General features: G+C 38.0%; 1 protein-coding gene and 1 long non-coding RNA gene across 2 annotated transcripts; one reads left to right on the forward strand and one right to left on the reverse strand.

Annotated features, from left to right (window-relative positions):
* The first annotated feature begins 3,318 nt into the window (after positions 1-3,318).
* On the forward strand, positions 3,319-6,665 carry LOC114293231 (hydroxyproline-rich glycoprotein family protein). The gene is made up of 2 exons (XM_028237272.2): positions 3,319-4,990; positions 6,307-6,665. The coding sequence occupies exons 1-2, from the start codon at positions 3,591-3,593 to the stop codon at positions 6,353-6,355; spliced, it is 1,449 nt and encodes a 482-aa protein (XP_028093073.1). The 5' UTR covers positions 3,319-3,590; the 3' UTR covers positions 6,356-6,665.
* Positions 6,666-8,836: 2,171 nt separating this feature from the next.
* On the reverse strand, positions 8,837-18,663 carry LOC145805869 (uncharacterized). The gene is made up of 2 exons (XR_014348041.1): positions 18,499-18,663; positions 8,837-9,360 (listed from the first exon to the last, which is right to left on the reverse strand). It is a non-coding gene; the product is annotated as an uncharacterized LOC145805869 (long non-coding RNA).
* Between the last annotated feature and the right edge of the window lie 9,105 nt (positions 18,664-27,768).

The raw sequence follows: 27,768 nt of genomic DNA on the forward strand, positions 1-27,768 counted from the left end.
TATGTTGTTTGATGAAATTTATGTTAAAACTCTATTGATCTAAGCCTAACGAAAATTGTACTAACAAGATTATTTACAATCTCAGCACCACATTCTTTCGTCGGTTGATATGCCAACCAAACATTAAAAGTCTAGAGTCAATAAATGTATTATGAGATTTTTATTTTTTTATTTTTTATTTTTGTCTCCGTATGGTTTAAATTTACTTGAGGAGGATTAATTAACTATGTTTGTGAAATTATGGCTATGTTTGGCACAGGCTATTTTGGTTATTTTAGTTAAAAATAAATAAAATGAATTAAAAGGTTAATAAGACAAAAAAATCATATATAAATTATAATCATTTTATTAATTTTTTCTTTCACAAAAGTTAAAAAATCATCTCAAATGAAACTTTTTAATTTCAAATTAAAATAACCAAAAATCTAAATAGTCAACTCACATCTATATGGTGTCGTTGCAAGTCAAGTGGTTAAATCTGATTCAAATTCTACACAACACCTGTTTGTTTTAAGGTTTGTCAAAACCTTTTTTTAGTTAGACATCTCAAAAATCCATTTTCAATCTTGTCAAAATCCTTGTCAAAAAATGGTGAAATCAAATATTGTTCTAAATTTAGCTTCAGTTTTGGCAAAGCTATTTTTACCGTATCTACAAAATTAAATCATAATCACAATAGACTTTTTGATGAATAAATTCAATGACGAAAAATTGATATAAGAATTGATTGCGTCAAAATAACATATAAATCATTGGAGCGATATAGTAAAACAATTATTTTTTTATACAGTAACAATCCAAAAATAATTTTAACAAAGTCATTTTAATTTTTACGATTAAAGTTGCTCTGTGTCAGCTCATTCATTTACAATAACAGCAATGGCAATTTTCTTTATTTTTTAAACATTTTACTATTTCTGGTAAAAGACATAGAAAGCATGCTCACTGTGTGTCACCATCAATTGGGTTGTAAAAAAAAACAGAGCAACGCTACCGCCAAACTCCACCAATGATTCCCCTCCCCCAAACTCCTCTAATGATAATCCACATCATTGGAGGAGTTCGAAGGGATGGAGCATTTTTGAAAAAGAAATTAAAAGGCAACAAACAAGGAAAGAAAAATTGAAAACGAATTAAGGGAGAGGTATGGAGCGTTTCTGTCTTCACCAGGCTGTGTAATGCCTTTACAAAAGGTCCAAGTTCTCTGTTTCATGAACAGACTCTAATCATGTTGGACAATTTAAACAGAAAATGTTGGGAGTTTCTACCTTTTTATGTTATATAACATATTATAATAATAATAATAATAATATATACTATAGAGAGAGAGAGAGAGAGAGAGAGAGAGAGAGAGAGAGAGAGGTGGTGGTGGTGGTTACGTTACAACGACAGTAGTGGAGATTCTTCTGTCAGTTTCCATAGGCTTTTGCTGACGTTTTTAAGAGTATTCAACTTATACTATTATTTTATCTATTTACACTATATATCTTATTATATTATTAATAAAAATGTGACTCTTATTACACTTATTATATTATTAAAATTGCCTATTCAAAATACTTTCATCTCTTTACACTAATAATTTTTGGAGAGAAATTAAAAGAAAAAGACACAGCAAGGAGAAACAGAAATACAAAAAAAAGACAGTGAGTAGATCCCACAGCGAAGTGCATGTTCGATCACACAGTGCTAAACAATTTACATTCCTCCGGTGTTATATTGTTGGAAAAAATAGATTTCTCCAGCGTTTTGTTACTATATATTTACAAAGTCACTTTCTTCCAAACAATGATTTTTAAATTTGTGTCGAGTCTGTTCAATAATACAATGCTAATGAATTTGAATTAATCCAGTATTATATTGCCTGATAAACTTTTTTTTCCCAGCAATGTATTGTCGTTCGTAAAAATTATTTATAAAAAAAAACCTTAACAAACATCGTCTGTAATAAATTTATGACTGGAGTTCATTAATAGTGTAGTACTTGCATTGTTGCAATGAGTAGAAGTATAATCATTCCAAATAATAAAATATAAAATATATAAAAAAAAATGAAATTGAAAATACATGGTAATAAGTATTTGAACAAATTAAAAAAATTTGACCTTGGGTTACCAGAAATGTATCATTTATTTAGCAGTTGGTTACCAAACATACAATTTTTGTTTGACAATGTGATACCGGACTATTTTATTTTGTTAGATTTTGAAATACCGAACAAAAATCAAAGAATAGTTCAGAAAAATGAAACAAAAACTTACCAAACAAAATAAAAAAACTCACAATTTTACTTTTTTGATGGTTCTTCATCACCATTTTCTTCATCCATTACTTTCTTTTATGATTAAAATATTATGATTCTCACTTTTTGAAAAGAGATGTATAAGAGAAAAGAAAAATTGAGAAAGAAAAAGAGGAGTAGGAATTGAAGATTAAGAAGTGCAAAGAGATAATAAAATATATTTAATTTTAATATTTTGTCCTTAAAATAATTTCACACGCCAATAATTTTAGTGAAAATACAATCATTCTTTTAAGAGCCCCAAAGAGTACAAACTCGCAAACAAGATGCCAAATGTGCCCATCAAACATTCTATGCCTAAATCCATCCGAGTTCCAACCACTAGAAGAAAGAAACTGCACTAAATCGAAACAAGTTGAGCAAAATTCACCGGAGGCAGGGCAATACGGTCACCAGCAACAATTTCCTGCTACATTCTTGTGTTGAACACTGATCAATTCCATGACAAGGACTGTAGTTGCTGAACATGACCGAGTGTTGTTTTTGTATTAAAGTAAGAAAAATTCATACCTAAAAAAAATTTGATCAAAATTATAAAATAGTGACATTTTTATAATAATGTCACTTTAATAGATCTTTTAATTTGAATGGAATAAATACAAATTTGTCATATCATTATGTATATATTTTAGAAAAATTATATGATTGTCTTGGGTGAAGTATATATGGTGTCCCAACTTAATTTTATTGGTTAAAACAGTAAGTATTGTATCAGTACCTTATATTAGTTTTAGAGAGACAACATGATATTTGTTATGCGATGGATGGTTTCAAATATTACTTTCATATCACTAAATAATCTCTCATAGATTTTATAAATAAAATTTTTTATTCACGCATTAGGCTCTCTTTTTTCTTATGGCTTTTTTTTCAGCGAGTTTATGCAAAAAAATGTTTATAGAACTTTGTTATATCTAAGAACCGTTTTAATTATTGTAATTTGGAATGGAATTAAGTTCGATTAGTTACCCAAGGCATGGGCTCTTCTCTAACTACCTATTTAAAGCGAGTTAAGTAAGAAATGATAACAACCTGTATTTTGCCAAAACAGGGAAAAATCCAAAAGAACATAAAGCCCTAGACTGTCAGCCGACTACTATTTATAACACCCATGAGAGACTCCCCGGAATCTGTCCCTGCATTTTGTACTTGACACTTTCAGGAAAAAAAAAAAAAAGAAAAAGAAAAAGAAATCTTGATCTTCCCAACACACCTGCTTTCTACATCCCACCACCCCAACCCGTAATTGCCCAAAGAGAGACAAACACACAGACACAAAAACACAAAGATGAGGGGCAGATCTTGTTCAGGTTCAAGTTCAAGGCAAGTAGACAAGCTTGACAATCTCAAAGAAAAGCCTCATCTCTCTGGCGCATACATCCGTAGCCTTGTAAAGCAGCTAACTTCTTCAAGAACCAAAGACCCACCCACAAGAATTAGTCCCAAAGATCCAGACAACACTACTACTACTACTCACACCACCACCACCACCACTACTGCTTTAGATAGAGATGAATTTCATGGCCACCAAAATTTAACCAAATTTGGTCAGGTTTCGAGTGAGGGACAACACCCATCCCAACCACCAGCACCTCAACGGCACAAAAAACAAGTTAGAAGGAGGCTTCACACCAGTAGGCCTTACCAAGAGAGGCTTTTAAATATGGCCGAGGCAAGGAGAGAAATAGTCACTGCTCTTAAGTTCCACAGAGCAGCAATGAAACAATCCAACGAGCAACGCCACCAACCACCACCACCGCGGCCACAAGAACCCCAACCCCAACACCAACAATTGCAGCCTCCAGCTCAGCAATTATCAGTGCAACAAGGAAAGATAAAATCTAGGAGGAATCTTCCCAAAATTTACCCATCTACCAAACCCAGTTTCTCAAACTATCTCGCAAGCATCTCCCACTCATCTCAAACTATCTGTTGTTCTTCTCAAAATCCTTACTCTTCTTGTCCTGCTTCTCAAATCGCTCCTCCTCCTCCTTCCCCAGCCAACCCTGAAAATCTCAATATAAATCTCACACTCCCTAGCCAAACCTTAGGATTGAATCTCAATTTTCAGGACTTTAATAACTTGGATGCAACTATGTACTACAAAAACTGCAACAACCCATCATCAATCTACTCGTCGTCCTTGTCTCCATCATCATCGTCAACGTCTCCTTCAACCACACTTCCTGTTAACACCACTGATCAGGAATTCCCTAGAAGTTCCGCTTCCTTGTCAATATTACAACAACAGGGGACTTCTGCAGCCATGGGTGACGTTGCAGACCCGGCCAATAGAGGTGGAGGTGGAGGTGGAGGTGGAGTTGGAGGTGGAGACTTAGGCTTACATCTGGCGATGGATGATCAGGAGATGGCAGAGATCAGATCGATAGGAGAACAACATGAGATGGAGTGGAATGACACCTTGAATTTAGTAACATCCGCGTGGTGGTTCAAGTTCTTCAAGACTACCAAAATTAGACCAAAGGGCAAAGGTAAAGACGATAATGATGATAATGATAATGATAATTATGATGATGACGACGACGACGACGATGATGATGATGGGTACTATCCTTTTGATGAAGTTATGGAATTCCCGGCCTGGTTGAATAATTCAAATGACGGCCATCATTATATGAATGACCACTGCTCATTAGATGACTACTTCCAAGCTCCTGCCTTGCCATGGTAAGAAGTTCAACTTTTGTTCTTTTAAGATTATTCTTATTTTCTTTTTCTTTTTTTAATTGAACACAGATAGAATAGAGATCTTTTCTGTTCCTATGCCTAGCAGGTGCTCTCTCCCTCTCCCTCTCTCTGTGTACAATACTTTGGCTGTTTTCTCTTTTATTATTTGTTTTCTGCCAATCAAATAATGAGTCTTGGGGATAGGTGTGGCTTGCGGTCCTCTCATGCCAAGCTAAAATTTAGCAGTGAAGCACCTAAGAGTCACTCCAACAATCTGCGCAAATTTGGCAAATATTTTTTAAAACACCAAATTTTGTCAGTTTTGATCGAATTTACTTTTATCCAAAATTTACCAAGTCATCATTTTCTTAATTTTCAAATTTGCAATTAGACACACACATGATACATCTTATTGTTAAAAGATTGAATGGTTTTAGTGAATTTTAGTTATTGAGCATACGAATCTCATTTGGGTATCCAAAATATATATGTACATATATATATGATTTCGCCAATTGCTCAGGGTTGGTTCCCCTATTGCTTGGAATTCAGATCTTCTTCTAAAGTATGAGTTCGCCTGTTACTCAAGGTTGGTTCCCTTATCGCTTGGAAATCAGATCCCCACAATAATACTGTGGAAGTTTGTACAGCCTCATATTCCTTCTCATCCTCTACTGATTCTTATTATTATGGAAAAATACTTCTCTGTTTCCTCTTTCTTCTCAACTGTATTCTAGAAAAAAAACTGCCCCACACACACACATAAATATACAAAAAAAAATATCTATATTATTTGTAATATACATACATAAAACACGCATAAGTACATACAATACAATATAGGTATATAGTTCTATATATTCAGTATATACATAATAGAATTCATACATATGTTCATGAATATGTATACACAAATCAAATAGCATATTGAATTACAATTTTGTTGTATTTTTTTACGATAACTTTAAGGCATCGGTTATCTAATAAAATCAATGTAACAAAACCAAATATTTTTCCTCTACTATATATACATTAATTTTTCAAAAAATCATATTAACCAATTAAAAGTTTACTTCATAAAATAGCACACATTAATTTTAGAGGAATTGGACCCGTGCTTGGTTGTTGTGCAGTACAATGGAATTTTTGTTTTTGGTGTCATGCCTTTACTACAATAACATGTGAGACATTTGGTAAAAATGTTGGTAAAATATTTGGGTCCCTAACATTTTTCCTACAATAATTGTTATAGATTTTGCACGGTTTCTAATTATGTTCTCCTACTTTGCTTACCATCCCTTCTTCCATACGTGCAGCATGGACATCGGGGAGATTGAAGAAATCGATGCGGAATGGTTAACTTGAGAAAGATTGACTATCATCAATATTATTATTATTATTTTCTCTAAGCAAATCTTTGCCCGCCCAAATGTTTTCCATTTTTCCTCCCTAGTTTTTGAAATGCATTTTCTCTAATAAGGCTTGCAAGATAGTGAAAGTTGACGGGCCATGGTGGAAAATGACATGCAAGGAACGACTGAGTTTGGCTTTCTCCATTTGACTATTGTTTGAATTTTTATATGTAGTTATTTATATTTCTTCCTCCAATCTCGTATGAATGTTTTGTAGCATTGGACATTTTAAATTAATGCGAAAACACTTCGAAGTCAGATCATGGAAATTGGCTAGAATAAAACTATACACACCCATTAATATATAAATTAGTATATTAACAAATGATGTGGTATAATTTTATTGGTTTTGAATCTTTATAATTTGTATAATGGGTGGAGTTTATAATTTTGAAATTACAATGTTATAACATGTGTTGGTACACTAATTAGTATACCAATTGGTACGTGTAGCACCATTGAGTTAGTTTTGCATTACTTTGTTAAAAGAGAAATGCTATGTATCCTAAATATTCTACCAAACCTCTCATATGGGGTGGGACTCACACAAATCCACATGTGTGTGGGTCTCACACCTATGTGAGAGGTTTAGTAGAATATTTGGAATGTATAGCATAACTCTTGTTTAAATTTGGAAAGAGTAGTTCTATTCAAATAAAAAATTAGACTCACTTTTTAAACTCAATGATGTGGCACCCTATGAAAATATCAAGGGTAAATTACACTTACACCTCCTGAGATTTGAGTTTAATACATATCACTCTCTAACGTTTGGGAAATTACACTAACTCCCCTGTCATTGTAATTATTTAGACAGAATAAAAATATTGAACTCATGCACTCTCTCTTTTTTGGCTTTGCTTTACTTTCTCTTTTTTTTCCCCTTTCCTTTACTTTTTTTTTTAAAATGTAATTTCTTCTATTTTTTTACTAGGAGTTGCTACATTTTATATAAATAGGGGGTTTGTGAAATGAGACTATTAACTACAAGGGTGAGAATGTAATTTTCAAAACGTTAAGGGATGGATAGTTATTGGACCAAATCTCAAGGGGTGTCAATGTAATTTATCCAAATATCAAAAAATGATTCATCCCTCTAATTTTGTGCCCCCTCCCAATTCCATTTCAATAATGTGAAATTAGGAGGGTTAAAGATAAAAGATAGAAATGAGTGTGGGATCACCTCACATGAGTTTTAACCACGTCATTAGGAATGAAATTAAAATACCTTAATTAGAAAATATAATTTTTTTTTTAAATATCTAAGTTAATTCTCTCCCACTTACTCTCTAGAAAATAAGTTTGTATATTATTCATTTGGAGTGCAAAAAGATGCACGACTCTTTGCTTACCAAGTCGAATCATTTGGACGGCCACTCTTTATAAAACTGTTTAATATATTATAAAAACGACCAGGGATACTTTATTCCTTCAACTATCGCTCAATTTTATTCATGTGATTAAAAAAATTTATTTTGTCATATTGAATTATCAATTTGAATCAATATAAATCTTTTGTTAATAATTTGTTATCTAAGTGGATAAAAATTTGATATAAAATTTACACATAACATCTCAAATATTTTAGAGTGCTTAAAATGGTTTTACTTTGTTTTTTCTCTTTCCTTCTACACAACAGTAGTCAGCGTGCCAATAACCATGACTGCTGGCATGGGTAGAAAAAATGGCGGAAGGTAAAAAGAGAAAATAAGGGGAAAGAAAAGAATAATGTCATTTTGAACATTTCACAATACTTTAAATATCATGTGAAAGTCTATGTAAATTTTTCATCAATTTATATAATTGTTTCTTAAAGGAAAATTAACGTTAATTAATAATTTAAGGTGGCTAAGCAGGGGCGGAGGCATAGGGATGGCAATAGAGGTTAATAGGGTGGATATTAATTCCACATTCTCATTTTCCTATAATAAATTTTCCTCATTCCTCATTTCCCATTCTCTATGGGTACCACCCTTCCGGGTTTAGATTTTCCCCAACCCACCTTGATCCATATTATTTATTTATTTATTTAATGTTAACAACTATTTTTTTTTTTAAGTTCACAACAAAAACTAAATATACATTCAATCTTTTTTTTTTTTTAATTCTTTTAAACAACAAAAGCTAAATATACATTCAAATTTTTTTTTTTATTTATTTTTTTTTAAGGTTCACAACAAAAGCTAAATGTACATTTAATCTTCTTTTCTTTTCTTTTCTTTCTTTCTTTCTTTTTTTTTCTTTTTTTTTGTTTTTTTTTGTTTTTGAGGTTCACAACAAAAGCTAAATATACATTCAATCTTATTTTATTTTGTTTGATTCAACAACAAAATCAAATACACATTAATTAATTAATTAAAAAATTTGTTTTAAAATAATCAAATATATAATTTTGAGACAATCAAATAAGTTTTTACTAATTATAAAAAAATGATGGGTTGAACAAAATTCTAGAGTCAATAAATATCAATTATCATCGGATTATACCTCACAATGGGTTGAACAAAATTACATCAGACAAAACGCGCACAAAATGGGGATCAAGAAATCACTGGGTCCGGAAAAAATATTACAAAGGTCTCACTTGGTATCTTCAAAACTTGGTATCAGTCAACATTACCTCATCTGTTTCCCATACAAGTGTTCAAATGTGGCCATCACAACATTTCCTTCAATTCAATATGTATATAACACAAAAGTAATTGCTAATCAACACTACAATATCACATAATCATTGAAAAACCCGAGTTGATTATATGTTGTTTTTAAGCTTTGAGAATATAGGTTAGTTGTTTGTCTTTGGTTTTGACACATTAAATACAATGATTATCAATCACATAGTGTGTTCATCAACAGCAGCATTTCATCAAGACTAATCTATGCATAAGCCCTGTCAAGATTTGTCTGCACCAATGCTTCACTGCTCCAATGTTCACTCTCTTGTGCTTTTCCCTGTACCTATCACACACACACACACACATACACACACACACACAAAAAAAAAAAAAAAAAAAAGAGAAAGAAAAAGGAAAAAAAACCAGAGAATTAAAAAGTTGAACAATGGTTAAAAACAAAATACATAGGATGCAAGTATAACAACATGCAATTTTAAAAAATGCCCAAAACAATTGACAAATGCAAGCTGTTATTCAACAACATGAGGTTCTTTACTCAATCTGCCATGCTTTCTGGGATTACCTTTCTTCTCCTCATCTTGTTCTTTTTCCTCATCAGAGTTCAATTCTTCGATAATTAGCTCCCTAGATCTATTGGGCTGGGGTACTTGATGTTCAACAAACCCAGAATTATAAAAACCAAAAATAGATAAAATCATGTTCATAGTGCAAGAGATTCTCCTAGTACAGCTGAAAGTCAAGGGGAACAAATAAATTTGAATTATTAAAGGACAAGGTGCATGTAGACACCTCATTTTTGACCGTCCTCAAGACTTGGACGTCATCATTTGAACACTCGATGATCATCCATACTCGTGTTCGTTTTGAGTTCCCGAAGGTCTCGGCTGCGCGCCTTGCCTTAGGATCTCTCAACTTGTCTGTTTTGTGCTTGGTTGTGGACCAAGGACTTGTGGTTTTGCTTCTGAGGGAAGAAGGTGGCTTGTTTGCCATCCCCTCAACCCACCGGCCAAGGCTTGAAGCCATCGGCCTTGTTTTCTTGCCATCAGCCAAAAGTGTTGGCCGGTCGGCACTTTTATTGGTCGGTCGGCACTTATTTTGGTCGATCGGCCATATTTTATGGCCGAGGCCTTTTCTTTGTCTTTTTCAGGCATTGTGCATGCCAGCTGTGCCAGCTAGTGAGCACAAACCCTCCACTCCATACACGTGTATGGAGGGATTTGAACCAAAGCTTAGCTTCTCTAAGAAGCTTTGAATTTGATTTCCTATAAGAGGGGAGCCTCCCCTCCCGTTCCAGAGGTTCAACAAAATAGATATAGAGTTCATATATCCTTCTCTCTCTATATTTGTGTGTGTGTTGGTGCCTTAAAAGTGTATTTTGTTCATTCTTTTGCACTATAACACCTAGTAGAACACCTTCCTTTGGTTGCTAAGGCACTAGGAAGTTGGTTTCAGAGTTCTTGGGCTAGTTTTGATCCAAGGGAGTGGCTGGAGTTGTGTTCTTGAAGGTGTTCTTCAAGGGTGAGCAACTAACCTTTTGTTTCCCCATTTTGGCTTAAGCTTTTAAACCTATTTGCATATTGTTTTAAGCTTAACTATAAACTGAAAAAAGTTATGTTTTTGTATGCTTTAGATGATTTTTTAAGGTCACTTTTTGGTTGGGGGTTGTCTACCCCCTCTTAGGCCTTGTTTGGCCTTGTTTTGAGCCACCTCTCTTGGCCTTTGTTCTTGCTTTGGTTTGACCTTTCTACCACTGAAATCCAAAGGATTTTCAGTGGTGGAAAGGTGGTTTTAGAGTCTTGTATAGGAGAGGGACACCCCTCTCTCCTTGTGTCTCATATGTTTGTGTTATTGGCTCATAATGGTAGCATGTTTGCTTAGCATGTTTTGGCTTCATTTCAGCAAGTATTTGGTGTCATTTGATCATGATATACCTCTGTTCTAGGTTGGTTTAATGGCTCCTTGCATGCACCATATACTTGCCTTGTAATCCCCTCTATTGCCTTAACATGCATCTAACATTTGGACTATCATACTTGCATATTTTGGCTCAACTCAAAGGAACTTTAGGTCATATTTCAGCATGCTAAAGCTTTTTTTGGTGTTGTTTTGATCATATATGCATTGCTTTGTATAGCTACCATACATCTTCGCTTACTAACTTTGAATGTCCAAGGCATTAGCATGCACTACTTGGACCTTTTTCATGATTTGGCATCATCTCATATGTGATTTCAATCCATGTAGTGTAGCCTTATACTTGCATTTGTCATCCTTTCAAAGCTTTGAAGAGTTGGTGTCTTATGCCTTAAGGTTGGGTCATTGTGCATACCTCCATGATTAGGTCTTCGGGATGCCATCTAAGTAGCTTTTTGGGCCTATTTTGACATGTCATATCTCTGTTTTTCATTGGTTAAGTCATGCCATATTTGGTTATAATGGGTGTAGTGTAATCCCCTTTGTTGGCCTTACTTGCATCTTGCCTTCGGCCTTTCATTTTGGCATGTTTTAGCTTTGGCCCTTGCATGTTTTAGACTCCCTTTAGCATGATCTAGGACTGTTTTGGTTGTCCTTGGCTCTTTGGAGCTTGTTTCATGTGGCCTTAGTACAAGCTCCTTGGCTAGCCTTAAGCCTTGAGCTTTCTTGCATGTTATGCTTGACTTGTGTGTATGATTTGGCATCATCCTTGACATCATTTCAGAGCATGTAGTGTTGTCATGCTTGCATGCTTTTCACTCTTTGAGTGCTTTCGAGAGTTGTCCTCTTTTTGCCTAAGTGATGGACCAATATGTGTACATGTTTGTTTTGCATGTTGGTGCCTTAGTTTTAGTATTTTGGCCACTGATTTGGGCATGGCTGAGGTCTGCCCATTTCAGTTTAAGTCTATCTTGCATGATCCTTGCATATTGTTGCATGCTTGTTCCATTTCGTCGTTATTGCATACTTGGTACATTGCATTTCGCATGCTTCGTACATTGCACATTTGCATGTTTAGGTTGCATAGCATTGTTGCACACTTGTTGCATGCCATGTTGTTTACATGTTAGGTTGCGTTGTATTGCCTTTGGTGTGCTCATGTTGCATTGCATCTCATTTCCATGATTGCATTGTATTTGGCATGCATGCATTGCATTGTGTTTGGTTTGGGGTGTCAAACCAAACACGAGGAACGAGGAACGTTCGTACTGACGAAACGTGCCTCAATCCTCAGTCGCCGACACTCTTGATCCAACATGATAAAGTTCTAGGCATTCATGTGTTTTTGTGCATTCATTCCATATTGAATCGCACACTTGGCTCCTTTGGCCATCATGCATCGACATGCGTGATTGATGGCCCGAGGGTCGAGCACTACACTCCCTTGAGCTCATGACATGATAGGGAGGGTGTTTGCGCACACATTGCCTTGAAAATGCATTGTCATGCTCTATTTGTCCTCTGCTGCAGCAAAACAGCATTCTGCAAGAAGATATGGCTGGCCGGCCATCTTCAGTACCGATCGACTAAAAATTGTTGGCCGAGATCCTCACAAATGGTGGATGACCAATTCCACATAGCCGGTGTTCCTATATTTTGGATGGTGACATCTCACAGTGCTCAGGGAGTGGTTCGGAAGCATCCTTGGGACTTATGCAGTTTTCAGAGGTGCAGAACAGTGCAAACAGAGGCAATATGTGGCATGACAACAGGTTTCCGAGCGAGGCGATCGAGCATGCATCATTCATCATTCCGAGGCGGAGCTGTGGCAGCCTCTTTAGTTTCATACTTAGTTGGTTTTGTAACTTAATTAATTTGCCTAATTAGTTAAGGTTTTGCAATAATTAATTAGCTAGGGTAGTTGATTAATTAGTTGGCTTGTATTATTTATTCGGACCCTCCGTCGAGAGGGCGAATTGTGTAATAAGTGTGCGTGAGTGTGTAAATGTCTTCCAACCTCACGTCTTTCTCCCTTTTACTTACCTACTTTCAATGGTTAGTTTTAGGTCATGTTTCAATTAGCATCCTTATGCTCGCATGTTTGCATCATCCATCTGTATTGCAGGCACCGGGTTCGGCGCATCATACTAACTACATTGTATTTCAATTTCGAGTTAAATACGTGTATCAAGTGTTACATTTCACATGCCATCTTAGATAGCCGAGCCTATTCCTAGTTGCATTTTGCTTGTGTTGCATTAGGCATCTTAACATAGCTAAGATAATGCATTGATTACTAACTAGCTATTATTTTGGCTCGGAGTACTAGGTAAGCTTTTATGCTTTAGCATCTTGCATGAGTGTGAGTGTTAACATGACAGCATGCTTGCCATGAGGCTAACCACTTATATGATATAACTGCCTGAATGCCTGTGGGTGAAGGTTGGATTACTTGAATTGAAACAATTCATCGAAATGAGAGTTTTAAAGCTCACTTGAGAGTGACAAAATCATGTTTTCTAAGCCCACTTAAGGGTGGCAAAATCCACGTCTTAGCCTACTTGCGAGTAGCACCTTCAAACCATTTTCAAACAAACAAACATGAGATGTTTTGTTCCAACTAAGGCAATCTAGTCTATATTTGTGTGTTGTGCGCGTCACATAGTAATTCTAGGCTAATAACCAAAATAAGAACGCATGTATTTTCAAAAACAAGATAGCATGTATTTTCAAAAACAAGATATCATGTTAGTAAAGGCCGATCTTCAATCGGGCGAGCGGGGGTTCTCATTGCATGACCTTCCCCTCTCGTACCCAAGTTCCCGAGCCAAGGCAACTTCAGTGATGACGGACACGTGGCCTTAGGCACGAGTCAGGGTTTCCTAAATTTCCCAAAATAAAATATTTAGGTGGCGACTCTGTATCTGGCAAAGCAGTCCATGTTTGGCATTTCTTTATAAAAATCAGTTTTCCAAAACGATTTGCCGGATTTGGACTCTTTGGTGATCTATCGGTCTTGCATTGCACTTTGCAAGATTAGATTCAGAACCGTGACGTTTGAGTCCAAACTGTAGCAGCCAAATGAACAAAACGGGATTTTCCCCGGACGTTCGGGCCCGTCTACAGTGCATCACTTAAAATGAACAGCAAAACCCTTAGAATTTTGTGTGTTACAAAATCAACTTCTTTTGAGCACAACAACTACAATCCTACGCATAAATATTGAATTAATATTACCCCAAGACTACCAAAGGGAAACAAATTCACAAATAAGAATAAAATCAATGTACTAAAGGCATACCCAATGCAAAAGAAAGATCAACTCTGATTCACATCCATATCATCATATATAGTGGTGTAACCAACTGATTCTAATGTTGAATTTCTTAAAAAATAAGAAGAAAAAAAAAAATAAGTATTGAGACTATTCAATGAAAATATATTTATTTTAAAAATAAATATATGTTGATTTATTCAAGTACCTTGCATCTCTATAGTCCATAACCAACTCTGTGCACACATCAATGCTTCCAAAGTATCTGGATGAAGTCTACTCCGATACGGGCTCACCAACCTACCACTAGTGCTAAATGCAGACTCAGAAGCAACAGTGGATACCGGAATAGCTAAAAAATCCCTAGCTATTGCCTGTAAGGTTGGATACTTCGATGCATTTGATTTCCACCAAGTCAACACTTCAAAATTGGGAGTTCTTGTCACAACATCCTCTTCTAAATAATAGTCCAACTCTGATGTTACATTGTTGACTTTTTTTCTTCGCTTTCTACTAATAAACAAATCATAATCTGAAACTACCTCTGAATTCCCAAAATTCGAACTTGTAGAAGATTCAACATTAGCATCAGTTCCCAAACTAAGTTTTCTTTAATACTCTTGCAACAAATTATAACAAAGTTGGTGAATCTTTGCAATTTCCTCTTCAGCTGTATCTCCATAAAGTTTATCAAAATAAAACTCCAACACACTAAGTTTGTACCTAGGATCAAGTACAACATCAACCCCTATAAGACCATGTATAATAACCCAATATTTGTCAAACTTTCCCAACATTTTTGATGCCATTGATCTAACAACCTCAATTGAACAAGAGAGCCATTGGGAGATAGTTATCCTAATCTCACATAAATTTGGAAAAGCAACATTAGCTGTGGGATATTTAGTTCTAGAAAACAATTCAATTGCTTTATAAAATATTTTAAATCTCCCACAAATTTCTCTAGCGAACTCCCACTCCTCCTCACTTGGCAATATTGTATATTGGATCTCTTTATATTTCAAACGGTAAAATACATCCTTATATAACAAGGCAGTTTGAAGCATCAAATATGTTGAATTCCACCTAGTAGCACAATCAAGTCCCATCTTTTTAGTATTCAAATTTTTCACTTGATTAGCTGTTTCTTCAAATTTTTCTATTCTTTTAGGAGTTGCTGTCCAATAAGCTACACTATCCCGAATTTTCTCTACACCTACTCTTATCACATCCAATCCATCTTTGACAATCAAATTGAGAATATGTGCGCAACAACGCATATGAAACAAAGTCCCACCCAAAAGAAGAGAACTACTATCCAATTTATCCAACAAAATGTTAATCATTGCATCATTGGTATAACAATTATCAACAGTGATAGCAGATACTTTTCTATCAAGATCCCAATCCATCAAACAATTGAGCAAAGTATTACAAAGAACTTCTTTTGTGTGTGGACATGGAACATAAATGAACCTAAAATCATAAATTAAAACATAAATTAATTTATATGCATATAATATATGATGCAACAACAATCTGTAATAAAGTATAGATTAATTTATATGCAAAAATATACCTCAAAATACGGTTTTCCAATGACCAAGAATTATCAATAAAGTGTGTTGTGACCGCCATGAACCCTTTCTTTTGATTACTAGAAGTCCACATATCAGTTGTGATTGCCACTTTACTTTGATTGCTCTGTACCAATCTCATTATCTTCTCCTTCTCATTGTCATATATCTTCAAAATATCACTTTTTATTGTGTTTCGAGAAGGTACTTTAAACAATGGTTGAAGTGCCATCGAATATCTTTTGAACCCAATATGATCCACAATAGACAAAGGATATTCATGCAAGATTATGGCATTTGAAAGCTCTCTCCTAGCAATATCTTCATCAAAACTATAAGAGACTTTTGGACTCTCCTTGTTAAAGTTGCTAGTTAAAACTCTTTGCCTCATGTCCATTCCCTCAATTTTCTTAAGACAACTCCTATAGTGATCACGCAAATGTGAAGTTCCATGCTTCGGATTACCCCCAAGATGCTTCTTACAATAATTACATATGGCTTTCCATACGCCATCAATTTCTTCTTTCTTAAAGTGTTGCCACACAAAACTAGGGTTTTTTCTAGTAGCTAAACTAGAATCAGAATCATCTACTTCAAGGACATTTTGATTGAGGAGGGGAGGCTGTGATGGTAGAGAGGTCTCACTCTCAACCGATATTGATAGTTGTAAACCATCAACGGGTAGTTGGGAGTTTGCTTGAGAGTTTGCTCCAACTTCCGACATTATCAATACTTAAAAATCCTAGAAAACATAAATCAGAATACACCCAATCATATTGATATTCCCTAATAACATTTTCACATAAAAAGGAAAAAATAAAAGAAGAAATAATAAATTCTAGGAAATTGAGTTACACCAAATGATTAGAACATGGATTTCATACCCATATAAGGAAGATCTATTCACTCCATATCAATAACTGAGCTGGATTTGGTTATATCATAAGGAGGGAAAGGGAAAAGGACAGTGAAATGTAAAAAATAAACAAGAATTATTGAGACAGTTAAACAAAGCATTTTAATAGATAAGCAAAACAAAGTATACCGATGCAAATAACTTAGTTATTGTATTAAAAGTGAGGCATTCTTTTGCACAATTACACTCTGGTCAAAATAGACGGCAAATTTATTAAACATTAAATAACTGCAATGTCATTGAAAGGTGGAAGAGCAAGAAACATCGCTGGCAGCAAGAACGATTTCTAATGCCAACTCCAATTTTGAGAATTCTATTGAAAAAATAAACACAGTCCCAAGTATTTTCTTGAAAGTATCTATCCTCCATCACACCACTTGAAGAACATTGATTTACAATTTTGGCATGGGTCAACTTGGTTTTCTCGTGCTTTAATTTTCATTTTCATTTTCATTGGGTGTCTTAGAGGATGTATTGATCAATGATTAGTCTGCTTGAGCAGTCATGAATTTGGAACCTTTAATTGATATGAACTTGACTGTAAACTAGAGAAATGTAATCTAGCTGGGATAAAAGGTTTATTATAGAAGGATGTGGATGTTATGATCAAGACAATTGAGAATGATGCGAGAGCCAAAGCGCATTATTGGAGGCAAGTTAAAAATAGCCAATAATGTATTTCGGGTAAGGTCTCCATGGGAATTAAATTAAATCTCCTACTGACCCGATGGATAAAAAATAGGAGAAACCCATGTATTTCGGGTAGGGTCTCCATGGGTAACCATTGGGTATGATTTTTATTGCCATCCCTAGTTACAATCCTTGTTTGATGGAATTACTTTAAGCCAATGAAGAAATAATTTACAATTCCAAGAAAAATATAGGTTAGTTGTTTGTCTTTGGTTTTGACACATTAAGGCCTCGTTTGGGAACAGGCTAATTTAGTAACTTTTTGGCTATTTGGCTAAAAAAGTAGGTAAAAAAAACTTATATGTTTGGGATGACTTTTTGGCTAATTACGAAAAGATGTGCAAAAAGTAGAGAGAAAAGAGAATCTTTGACTTTTTGGTATGAGTTGGCTTTTTGGCTAAAAAGGTAACTTTTTGACTTTTTTGCTAAAAAGGTAAGTCCCCAAATGGGGCCTAAATACAATGATTATCAATCACATAGTGTGTTCATAAACAAGGTCTATAATCTTTCATCTAATTCTACAATTCCATGAACTATTTAAGATAACCAACTGATTCTAATGCTGAGAAAGAGTAAGAAAGATAAAACAAGGTCTATAATCTTTCATCTAATTCTACAATTCCATGAATTGTAATCTCCAATTTCAACTACCCAACCAATTATTAACTCTATATCATCATGATGGTCAGGAAAATGATAGAACAGAGATTAACCCAAAAAATCATCAGTACATGTTCATAAGTGCATCTACAAAAATGCAAAAATAAATTAACTCAAAAAATCAATCGTCAACTAGGCATTTGCCCGTATGGGTTTCTCAACCAGACCCAAAAACAGAGCAAAAATAGCCGAAGAACAAGAGAGAACAGAGATTAACCCAAAAAATATCAATACATGTTCATAAGTGCATCTACAAACATGCAAAAATAAATTAACCCAAAAAATCAATCATCAACTAGGCATTTGCCCATATGTGTTTCTCAACCAGACCCAAAAACAAAGCAAAAATAGCCGAAGAACAAGAGAGAACGAGAGAGAGAGAGAGAGAGAGAGAGAGAGAGAGAGAGAGAAAAGAGAGATAGAACTCACCACGTTGGAGAACTGTGTTAAGCGCCAACGAGATCGCCGAAGAACTCTGATCTCTACCTGCTTTCGATGTTGGAACTCTAGCTACTTTCAGTGCTGGAACTCTGATCTGGACTGGGAGAGTGAGAAAACCCTAGCTGTAAATAGGATGTCAAAACATACGGAGAAATGAGCTTGACCCATTCCTCGATGGGGAATTAAATTAGATCACCCACTGACCCGATGGATAGAAAAATAGGGGAAACCCACGGAGGTACGTTGGGATCAAGAGAGTCCCATGCCCCCTCTCAATTTTTAGAAATTTCACTTTTACCCCTATTTGAAAACCAATTAATTTTTAAAATTCAAATTATGTCATAATTTTTTATATCTCATCTTCTATTTTTGTTTTTTTTTTTTTTTTGACAAAATCTTTGCAAAACCAACAGGGTTAATCTATTAGTCAAAATTCTTGCATTTTTCATTATGAGATTAGATGTTCAGATATCTTAAGCTGGTTATTGATTGCATTTTCTTTGTTATTTATTTATGATTCCTCTCTCTTAGTTTTGAAAATATTTATTTATATTAGTTATATGGTGTATTGATTTTCATCATGATTATAATTCATTAGTTTCATTATAACATGATGTTGGAATTATGGTTTTATAGGCTTATTTTGGGCCAGTTTTGAGCCCAAATTTGAGTATGTCCTACACGTCTTTGGAGGGTAGGTCCAAAGAGATGACGTGTTCCTTACTGTATGGCAAGTCACATGGTGAAACGATTCTTCAAAACCATTTATGTGTGAATGGGAAGTTGACGTTGTTCTCGAGTTCGTGGAATGGACAATTAAAGAAGTAAATATGGGTTTCCTTGGAATGGATTGTCCCACATTGAAACTTTAAGAGAGCTTGTATATGCTTATAAGCTCTAGGTAGGAATATTAGGGTTTAGCCCCAAAGGGCACCCCAAGTTTGCAGAAGGGATGGGTTATGGACAAAGTGAGCCTTGGTTTAAACCACTACACGCATGCACGTGCCGTCGCCGCCGCCACTGCCGTTCGTCCGACCGGCCAGCCGAGCCAAGCAGGGTGCAGGTTGTGGATTGGGTCCTACATTAATTTTTGGGACAAAATTTATTTGAATTTTTTTTCCTAAAATTCTTGCAAGAAAATTATTTTTTCTGAACGAAATTAATTCAATTTTTCTGTCCAAAATCGGGTCTTTTCCACTCCAAAATTCCCAACAGATTAACTGTTCTAAACAGGTCGAAAACTGCCAGCAGTTCTAGACAAGTTCAAACTATTTTTTAACAGATTTAAAATTGCTAGCAGTTATGGACAGATTCAAACTGTTTTCTAGCAAATTTGTTTAATTCAAAATTGCACCTGTTCATTTCAAAATGATATATGTTCGGGTTTGTCCATTGGTCACCAATCTACCTATAAATAGAGAAACATTTCCAGTGGTTTGAACATCCAGAAAATTTCTTCTCTTCCCAGTTTTGTTCACTATTTGCACTATTCTCTATATTAGTTTTTAGGGAAAATTCTGAGAGTATAGAACGCAGGTTTTAGTTCGCCGTACACAAAGTGCTACTACAATCTGTGTAAAGATCAATGTATCCTGGTGTAGACACCTCATTTTTGACCGTCCTCAAGACTTGGACGTCACCGTTTGAACACCCGATGATCATCCATGTTTGTGTTCGTTTGGAGTTCCCGGAGGTCTCGGCTATGCGCCTTACCTCAAGATCTCCGAACCCGATTGTTTAGTGTCTAGTTTTGCACCAAACACTTGTGTTTTGCCTTGGAGGGGGAAAGAATGCCTTGTGAGGCATTCCCACACCTCACCGGCCATGGCCGTAGGCCACCGGCTGGTGTTTTGTTGCCATCGGCAATGTATATTGCCGGTCGGCATTATTTGTTGCCGGTCGGCACTCCATTTTGTCAAAATGACAATTTTGAGCAGCCGACTACTGTACATCTACTTTTTGTAGATATTTTGTGCCAGCTGTGATAGCTGGCACCCACTCTGTTCCCCTCCATACACGTGTATGGAGGGATTTCCCTCTAAGCAAGCTTGTTTGATAAGCTTTGCAAAGGGGACTTCTATAAGAGGAGGGCTCTTCTCCTTGCTCTAGGTTGGCAAGTTGGAGAGAAAAACCAAAGCTTATACATAGATATATCGTCTCTCTCTATATTTCCCTCTCTCTCATCTTTAGTGTGTGTTTGGTAGCCCAAAAGTGCATTTTTACCTTACTTTTGCACTAATACACACACCATTACACCTTGCTCCGAGATTGAGTCACTTTGAGGGTTGACTCTTGAGTTTTTGGACTAATTTTGATCAAAAGAAGAGGGCTGCATTGGCTGTTCTTGAGGTGTTCTTCAAGGGTAATCACTTTGCTTTAGTTTTCCCAAACTTGCACTAGTTTTTTACCTATCTTACTTGTTGTTTTAGGTTTTGTGCATAACATAAAAAAAGCTTATATTTTCATGCTTAAGAACTTTCATTGAGGGTGTTTTGTGGTTTGAGTTCAAACTCACCCTCTTAGGCCTTATTTGGCCTTTTTGGTGCTTCCTTTGTGAGGCTTTGTTTGCTTGAGTGTCTTGGTCTTCTCACCACTGAAAACCAGTGGATTTTCAGTAGTGAGGAAGGTGGTTTGAAATTTTGTATAGGGGAGGGACACCCCTCTCCCTTCATTGCCTCATTTCCTTGCCTTTTGGCTTAAAGGGCAACATGCATGCTTGACTAATTTTGGCCCTATTTCAGAGTTTTTTTGGTGTCTTTAGGTCACATGTTATCTCTGTTTTGGTTCGGATTTGTGCCCTTTTGCATGCTTAACATACTTGCTTTACATTCCTCTATTTGGCCTAGAAATGCATCTTGTGTTTAGGTCATGATTCTTGCATGTGTTAGCCTAATTTCATGAAGGTATTGGCATTACTTTACCATGTTTAAGGCCTGTTGGCCATCTGTTTCAGTCATGCTTGCCATGTTTGGTGTCCTTTCTTTGTGTTTTGGCTTGTAAGCCTTGAGCATATTGGCCTCTAGCATGCGTAGCTTAGACCATCCTCATGATTTGGCATCATTTAGGATCATATTTCAGCCCATAAATCATGTTTGTATGTTTGCATATGTGACCTCTTTCATGCTTTGAGGATGTGCCCTTTTATGCCTAGAAATGAGTTTTGGTGCATGCATCTCATTGGAGCCACTTAAGCTGCCATATTAGTGGGTTTTGGAGTCCATTTTTTTTGCATGCTAGGATTCTGTTTTTGCTTGTCTAATTCATGCCATGAATGGTCATGTTGGTGGAAGTAAAGTGCCCCCTTTTTGTGCCTTAGCCTTAGGTCCATTGGCTTGCGTGTTGGCATGAGTGTTTGTCCACCATTTCGGGCACTTTTGGCCACTGTTTTGGGGTGGATTGAGGTCTGCCCCTTTATGGTTTAAGTCCACCATTGCATGCTTGTCTCATGTTTGTTGCATGATTGCTTAATTAGGTGTTGTAACATGATGATCCTATTGCTTAAATCGTCCATGTTTGCATTGCATTTGCATCTTGCATGCCTAGCATTGCATATTTGCCATAATAGTTGCATGGCATTTGGCATGCCTTGCATAATTAGTATCATGTTGCATTTTGAGTCATGTTTGCATAACATGCATTGCATTACTTGGTTTGGGGTGTCAAACCAAGTGCGAGGGTTAAGGAGCGTTCATACTATAAGTGATGTAACGCATCTTAACTCTCGGTCACCGAGGCCCTTGACTTTGGCATGATAGGCTCTTGGTCCTCATTTGTGTGTTGCATATATTTTTACATCAAATGGCAAGCTTGATCTCTTAAGCTATCATGCACGATTGATGGCTCGAGGATCGAGGGCCATGCTTCCCTGAGTTCAATACACGATGGGGAACATGACCATGCTCACATGTGCCTGAAATCCCATGCCATATACTGTCTGTCCTCTGTTGCTGTCAAAGCTGTTTTCTGCAGGAAGTTTCTGCCGACCGGCAGCATTTAGTGCCGACCTGCCATTGGTGAATGGCCGATAACTCCATCAGCAGCCGATGGAAATTATATATTGCCGGTGGGCATTTCCTCCAGCCGATGGTATTCTGCAATGTGCAAGGAACCTGTCCCAGAACTTTGGCATTTTCCAAAGAAGCAAGGCAGTGAAAACAGAGGCAGCAATGGTATGGTACGGGCTTTCCGGACGAGACGGGTTCGAGCATGCATCACTCGCGCATCCCGAGGCGGGGGTTGTGGTCACCTTTCCTCTTTTGGCATTCTTTACGTTAATTAATTAGAAATTCAGTAATAATTAATGTATTTATTATTCGGACTGTAATATTTATTTGGATCCTCCGAGTGAGGGCAATTGTGTAATAAGTGTGCATGAGTGTGTGTATGTCTTCCAACCCCACGTCTTTCTTCCCTTTTATTTACTCACTTATGATGGTAGACTAGGGCATATTTAAATTAGCATACCTTATGCTATGCATGCGTGCATCCATACATTTGTCTTGCATGCACCGGGCTCGGTACATCATGCTAACTGTATTTGTACTTCAATTCCAAATTGAATACGTGCATCAATTGATTGCATTTCACATGCCATGTTTAGGTTAGCTGAGCCTACTCTAATTGCATCCTGTATGTGTTGCATTAGTCAAATTGACATGAACTAGGACCATGCATGTTGGCTAACTAGTTTATTGTTTTGGCACGGAGTACGATGTAAGTATTTATGCTTTAGTATCTCGCATGAGTGTGAATGCTATCATAACAGCATGCTTACCATGTGGCTAGATGCTTATGTGATAAACTGTTTGAATGCCTGTGGGTGAAGGTTGGATTGTCTGAGTTGGAAAAACTCGTTGAAATCCGTATTTTAGCCTACTTGCGAGTAGCAAATTCCAAAATATTTTAAAAAACAAACGGATATGCAATGCTTATTTCCAAATTGGGCAATCTAGTCTATACTTGTTTGCTGTGCGCATAACATAGTAATTCTAGGCTAATAACTGGAATAAGGGCACATAACGTTTTCAAAAACGGATATCACGGTTAGTAGAGGCTGGTCTTCGGACCGGGCGAGAGGGGGTGCTCATAGCTGACCTTCCCCCGATCGTACCCAAGTTCCCGAGCCGAGGCAACTTTGGTGATGACGGACACGTGGCCTTTGGCACCGAGTCAGGGTTTCTTAAATTTCCCCATTTTAAAATATTTAGGTGGCGACTCTGTATCTGGCAAAGCAGTCCATGTTTGGCACTTCTTTTTAAAAAATCTGTTTCTCAAAATGATTTGCCGGATTTGGACTCTTTGGTTCAGATTAAAAACTGTGACACAAATCAAGTCCGAACTGTAGCGAGGGCCCCACGCGGGCACGTCTACAGTTTCTGGCGACTCTACTGGGGACTTTAGAGGGCTTGACTCGAACTTGTGATATCATGTTTTGATTTTATTTATGTGTCTCTTTGCATTGCATTTGCATTGGTGCGCCTAGGACACCGTGTTTGCCATCTGCCATTCCTGAACGGTTTACCGGAGGCTTGTCTTGTCAAGGCATGACCATAAGGCTGACCGGTTATGGGCTCTGACAGTATGGGAACACAAACCCCGGTTTTACCGGGGCACCCTTTTTCGACCATTCAACCTAGTGCATATCGAAATCCATAGTGACCATTCCAAGCTAGGACAGGTTGCTTACCCGATGTTAGGTTGTTTGAAAACTGCTGCGTGTATAGTGGAACCCTAGCTCCTGACAAAATAGGACAGGGAAACCCTACCCCAACATAGGGGTGTTTTGGCCCTCTTTACTTGCTATGTGCTTTTAGAGTACATCTCTACAGGAACGTACATACCAGTTTGCAAGTTTGAGTATCGGGCCCGAGGGCATCAGTATCAGTTTATGAGAATCGGTTATCTGCGGGTATCAGGTTCAGTTTTGGGAACAATGATTCTGGGGAACAGTGATCAGTATCGAGGAACAGCGTGTTCGGCTTACCAACTGTGTATTATGAATACCCAACTGCGCGTTGTATGTTTTTATTTTATGCCGTTATGCTGTCCGATTGTTTGTTTATTTACTGCTTTATTTATCTTTTTACTAGGTAGCTTAGCACCATTGCTTCCAACCCGGTAGATATTCCCCAAGCACTCTGGATTAGAGGTCGTCGGCTCCATCGATCTGAGGATCTGGTAGACGGACAACCAGTGTACCACTCTCTACCCCCAGTTACTAGACGGAGGACAGCTAGGCAGAGGGCATCAGTTCAACAGTCAGTTCAGAGGGCCTTATCTACCTCACCTGAGTTCAGTAGAGATCAGGGTCCTATTTCACCTACAGAGAGGGAACATATACCGGTAATTCAACCAGAGCAGAATAGTATGGCTAGCTTAGAGGAGATGGTGCGCTAACTCCAAGAGAGCATGAAAATGATGCAGCAGGATGCTGTCCGGCAGGCAGAGTTCGCCAAACAGCAGGCTACAGTTATGAATGAACAAGCATAGTTAATCATGAGGTTACAACAGAAAAACGGAGCATCTGCTTCGCAACAAGTTCCTCCCCCGCCAGGAATTCCTACCCTCGGGGAGACAGCTAATGTTCAGAATGACACGGACATTCCCATCGGACCACCTCTACCCCCGATCCTACCCCAAATCCAACCCCAGTTATCCAAAACTCCCACCAACCCACCGGACTCTCCTTTCGAGTTCGAGACAGATCCCACAGCATTAAAGCTGAGCAAGCTTGAAAAGCTGTTCAAAAGATCCCAGGGAGTCAAGACCATCCCTGACATCGAAGATGGGTATACCGACGCAGCCATGACGCTGCCTGACAGATTCAAGATGCCGCACATTGATCGATTTGATGGGTCTGGAGACCCCATGGTGCACCTAAGATTGTTTTCAGACATCCTAAGGCCAATGGGCCTCACTAGACTGCAGAAGCTGTCTCTATTTGGCCGGACCCTGTCGGGTGTAGCGGCCATATGGTATGCCAAATTGGAGGATGACGTCAAGAGAAGTTGGGATGAGATGGCTGAGGCCTTCATCTTGCAGTACTCATACAATACACAAATCGAGATTACGACCTGGGATCTCGAGACGACAAGGCAAGAACCCAAAGAGAGCATCTCAGAATTCGTAACCAGATGGCAGGCTAAGGCTTCGATGATAACCTTAAGGCCCACAGACAAAGACCAGATTCGGATGATTGTGCGCAATCTTCAGCCGAAGTTAATGCAGAAGATGATTGTACTCCCCTTCCCTACCTTTTCTGATCTACATGAAATGGGGGTGTAGATTGAGGATGCCTTAAAGCAAGGATTGATTGATAATGACCGGGAGCAACCCCGCAGAACTTTCAATCGTAACACTAATGCAGGCCCGAAGTAAGTATGGTCACCACCAACCCTCCCACAAGAACTACGGCAGCCACACCATTCTCCGGTGCGTCCGGAAGCAACCCACAAACAGTCAAATACCCACCCAAAAACACCAGAACCTTCGCTCCACTTTATATGCCCTTGTCCAAAGCTTTGGGGGTCTTAATCAGAAAGGGGCATCTGAAGCCCCTAGAGCCGCGGCCCTTGCCAGAAAGACTCCCCGCTGCCCACAACCCAACCAAATATTGTGCATTTCACCAACAGCACGGTCATGACACCGACCTGTGCTTCCGATTGTGTCATGAGATTCAAGATCTCATTGATAACGGGGTGATTTTGCCTCTCGAGAAACCCAACGTTACTACAAACCCTCTCCCCACACATAACCAAACTCCACCACCCAAAAGAGTCAACTTCATCCAAGCTGGGGTCGTGCCTTACGATCCTAGCATCTATATCACCCCTTCCCACCTACCTAAGTCGGAAGTGTTCCTTCCCGATTGCACCGATTTGTGCATGATGGACATCTCCCTAACCCAACCTAAGCCAACGGTGGTGACTATTGAGAACAGGAGAGAGGAGACTCCAAAGGAGAAGGGGGTTGTTGAGCCAAAGTCTGCGGAATCTACGAGTGGTGTTGGGAATGCTTATAGTCCAAGTGACTACATTTTGCCAATAGGCCAGGACAGGCCAGATATGGAAATACAAACAGAGGGGGAGCTGTGTGTGATCCAAAGGGACAGTCTGGGACAGGGAACGGTTGATGTAACGGCTGTGGAAGAGGACCTTGCCAAGCTCCAGTTTTACAGTAACCAAGATCCAGAGGACTTAGCCGTCAACTGGTTCGATTATGAGGAATCAACAGAGGTTATGGGATGGTTGGACGATCAACCAGATGTGGTGGAAGAGTCTCAGCCACGACAAGGCCCGGCAGGGGCAAGAATATCAGTGACAGCCGGAAGGGTTGGAGAACAGAGAGCATCGCCGGAGAGCGCCGGTGTCAAGAATTTCGCTCGGGATTGGAGCATTTCGAGTACGGGGATTATTGAACAGTCGGCTGCATTGACACAGTCGGAACAGGAAAGATTCGAAGATTCCGAGAGAATCAGGAAGGCAAAAGCCCATGTGGGGACTGAGACTGTTATAAACACAGAAGTGGAAAATACCGCGAGCGTAGGGATAGAAGGTACTGCGAGTATGAGAACAGTCATGCCAGAACCGGACAGGTGCCTGTCGGCTGCAGATGGGATGTGGTGGGAAGACGATGATCTATGTCTTGTCCACACAGACGAAGATTGGGGGAGTAACCAACCAGATGATACCTGGTATATCGGTGAAGTCGATCACATGACTAGGAGTGGACGGTATTTCAAGCCTCCACACCTAGATCAACCAGAAGCGTCTGGAAAAGATAAGGAGGCAGAAAAGCAAAAGGAAAAGCAACTTGAGGATGAGGCCGTATTGAGACAATTGAAAAAGATACAAGCAGACATCTCCATTTGGGGGCTGCTTATGGTTTCTCGAGTACATAGGCAGGTTGTCCTTTCAGCCATGGACAAAGCCAAGCTTTCTATAGACACCACGCCCGAACAACTGGTGGGCCTAGTCTTTTCGGGAGGAGCTAGCCCGATGCTGACCTTTTCTGACAAAGAACTACCACCTGAGGGTGCGAACCATAACAAGCCACTCTACATCTCTGTGGAGTGCAAAGATAAATGGATACCCGTGGTGCTTGTCGACACAGGGTCCGCCATCAATGTCTGTCCGGCAAGAACAGCCTACGCGATCGGTTTGAAAATCGCGGATTTTGTGCCAACGGCCCAGGTGATTCGGGCGTATGATAACATGAGCCGGGAAGTAATGGGAACAGTTAAGATTCAAACAAAGGTTG

Source organism: Camellia sinensis, chromosome 13, assembly GCF_055761805.1.
Source record: "Camellia sinensis isolate YWXY chromosome 13, ASM5576180v1, whole genome shotgun sequence".
In the NCBI taxonomy this organism is placed as follows: domain Eukaryota; kingdom Viridiplantae; phylum Streptophyta; class Magnoliopsida; order Ericales; family Theaceae; genus Camellia; species Camellia sinensis.

Coding starts and splice junctions, on each gene's coding strand:
- LOC114293231 (XM_028237272.2), top strand. CDS start 3,591: ATGAGGGGCAGATCTTGTTCAGGTTCAAGTTCAAGGCAAGTAGACAAG. Junction 4,991..6,306: donor CAAGCTCCTGCCTTGCCATG/GTAAGAAGTTCA, acceptor CCATACGTGCAG/CATGGACATCGGGGAGATTG.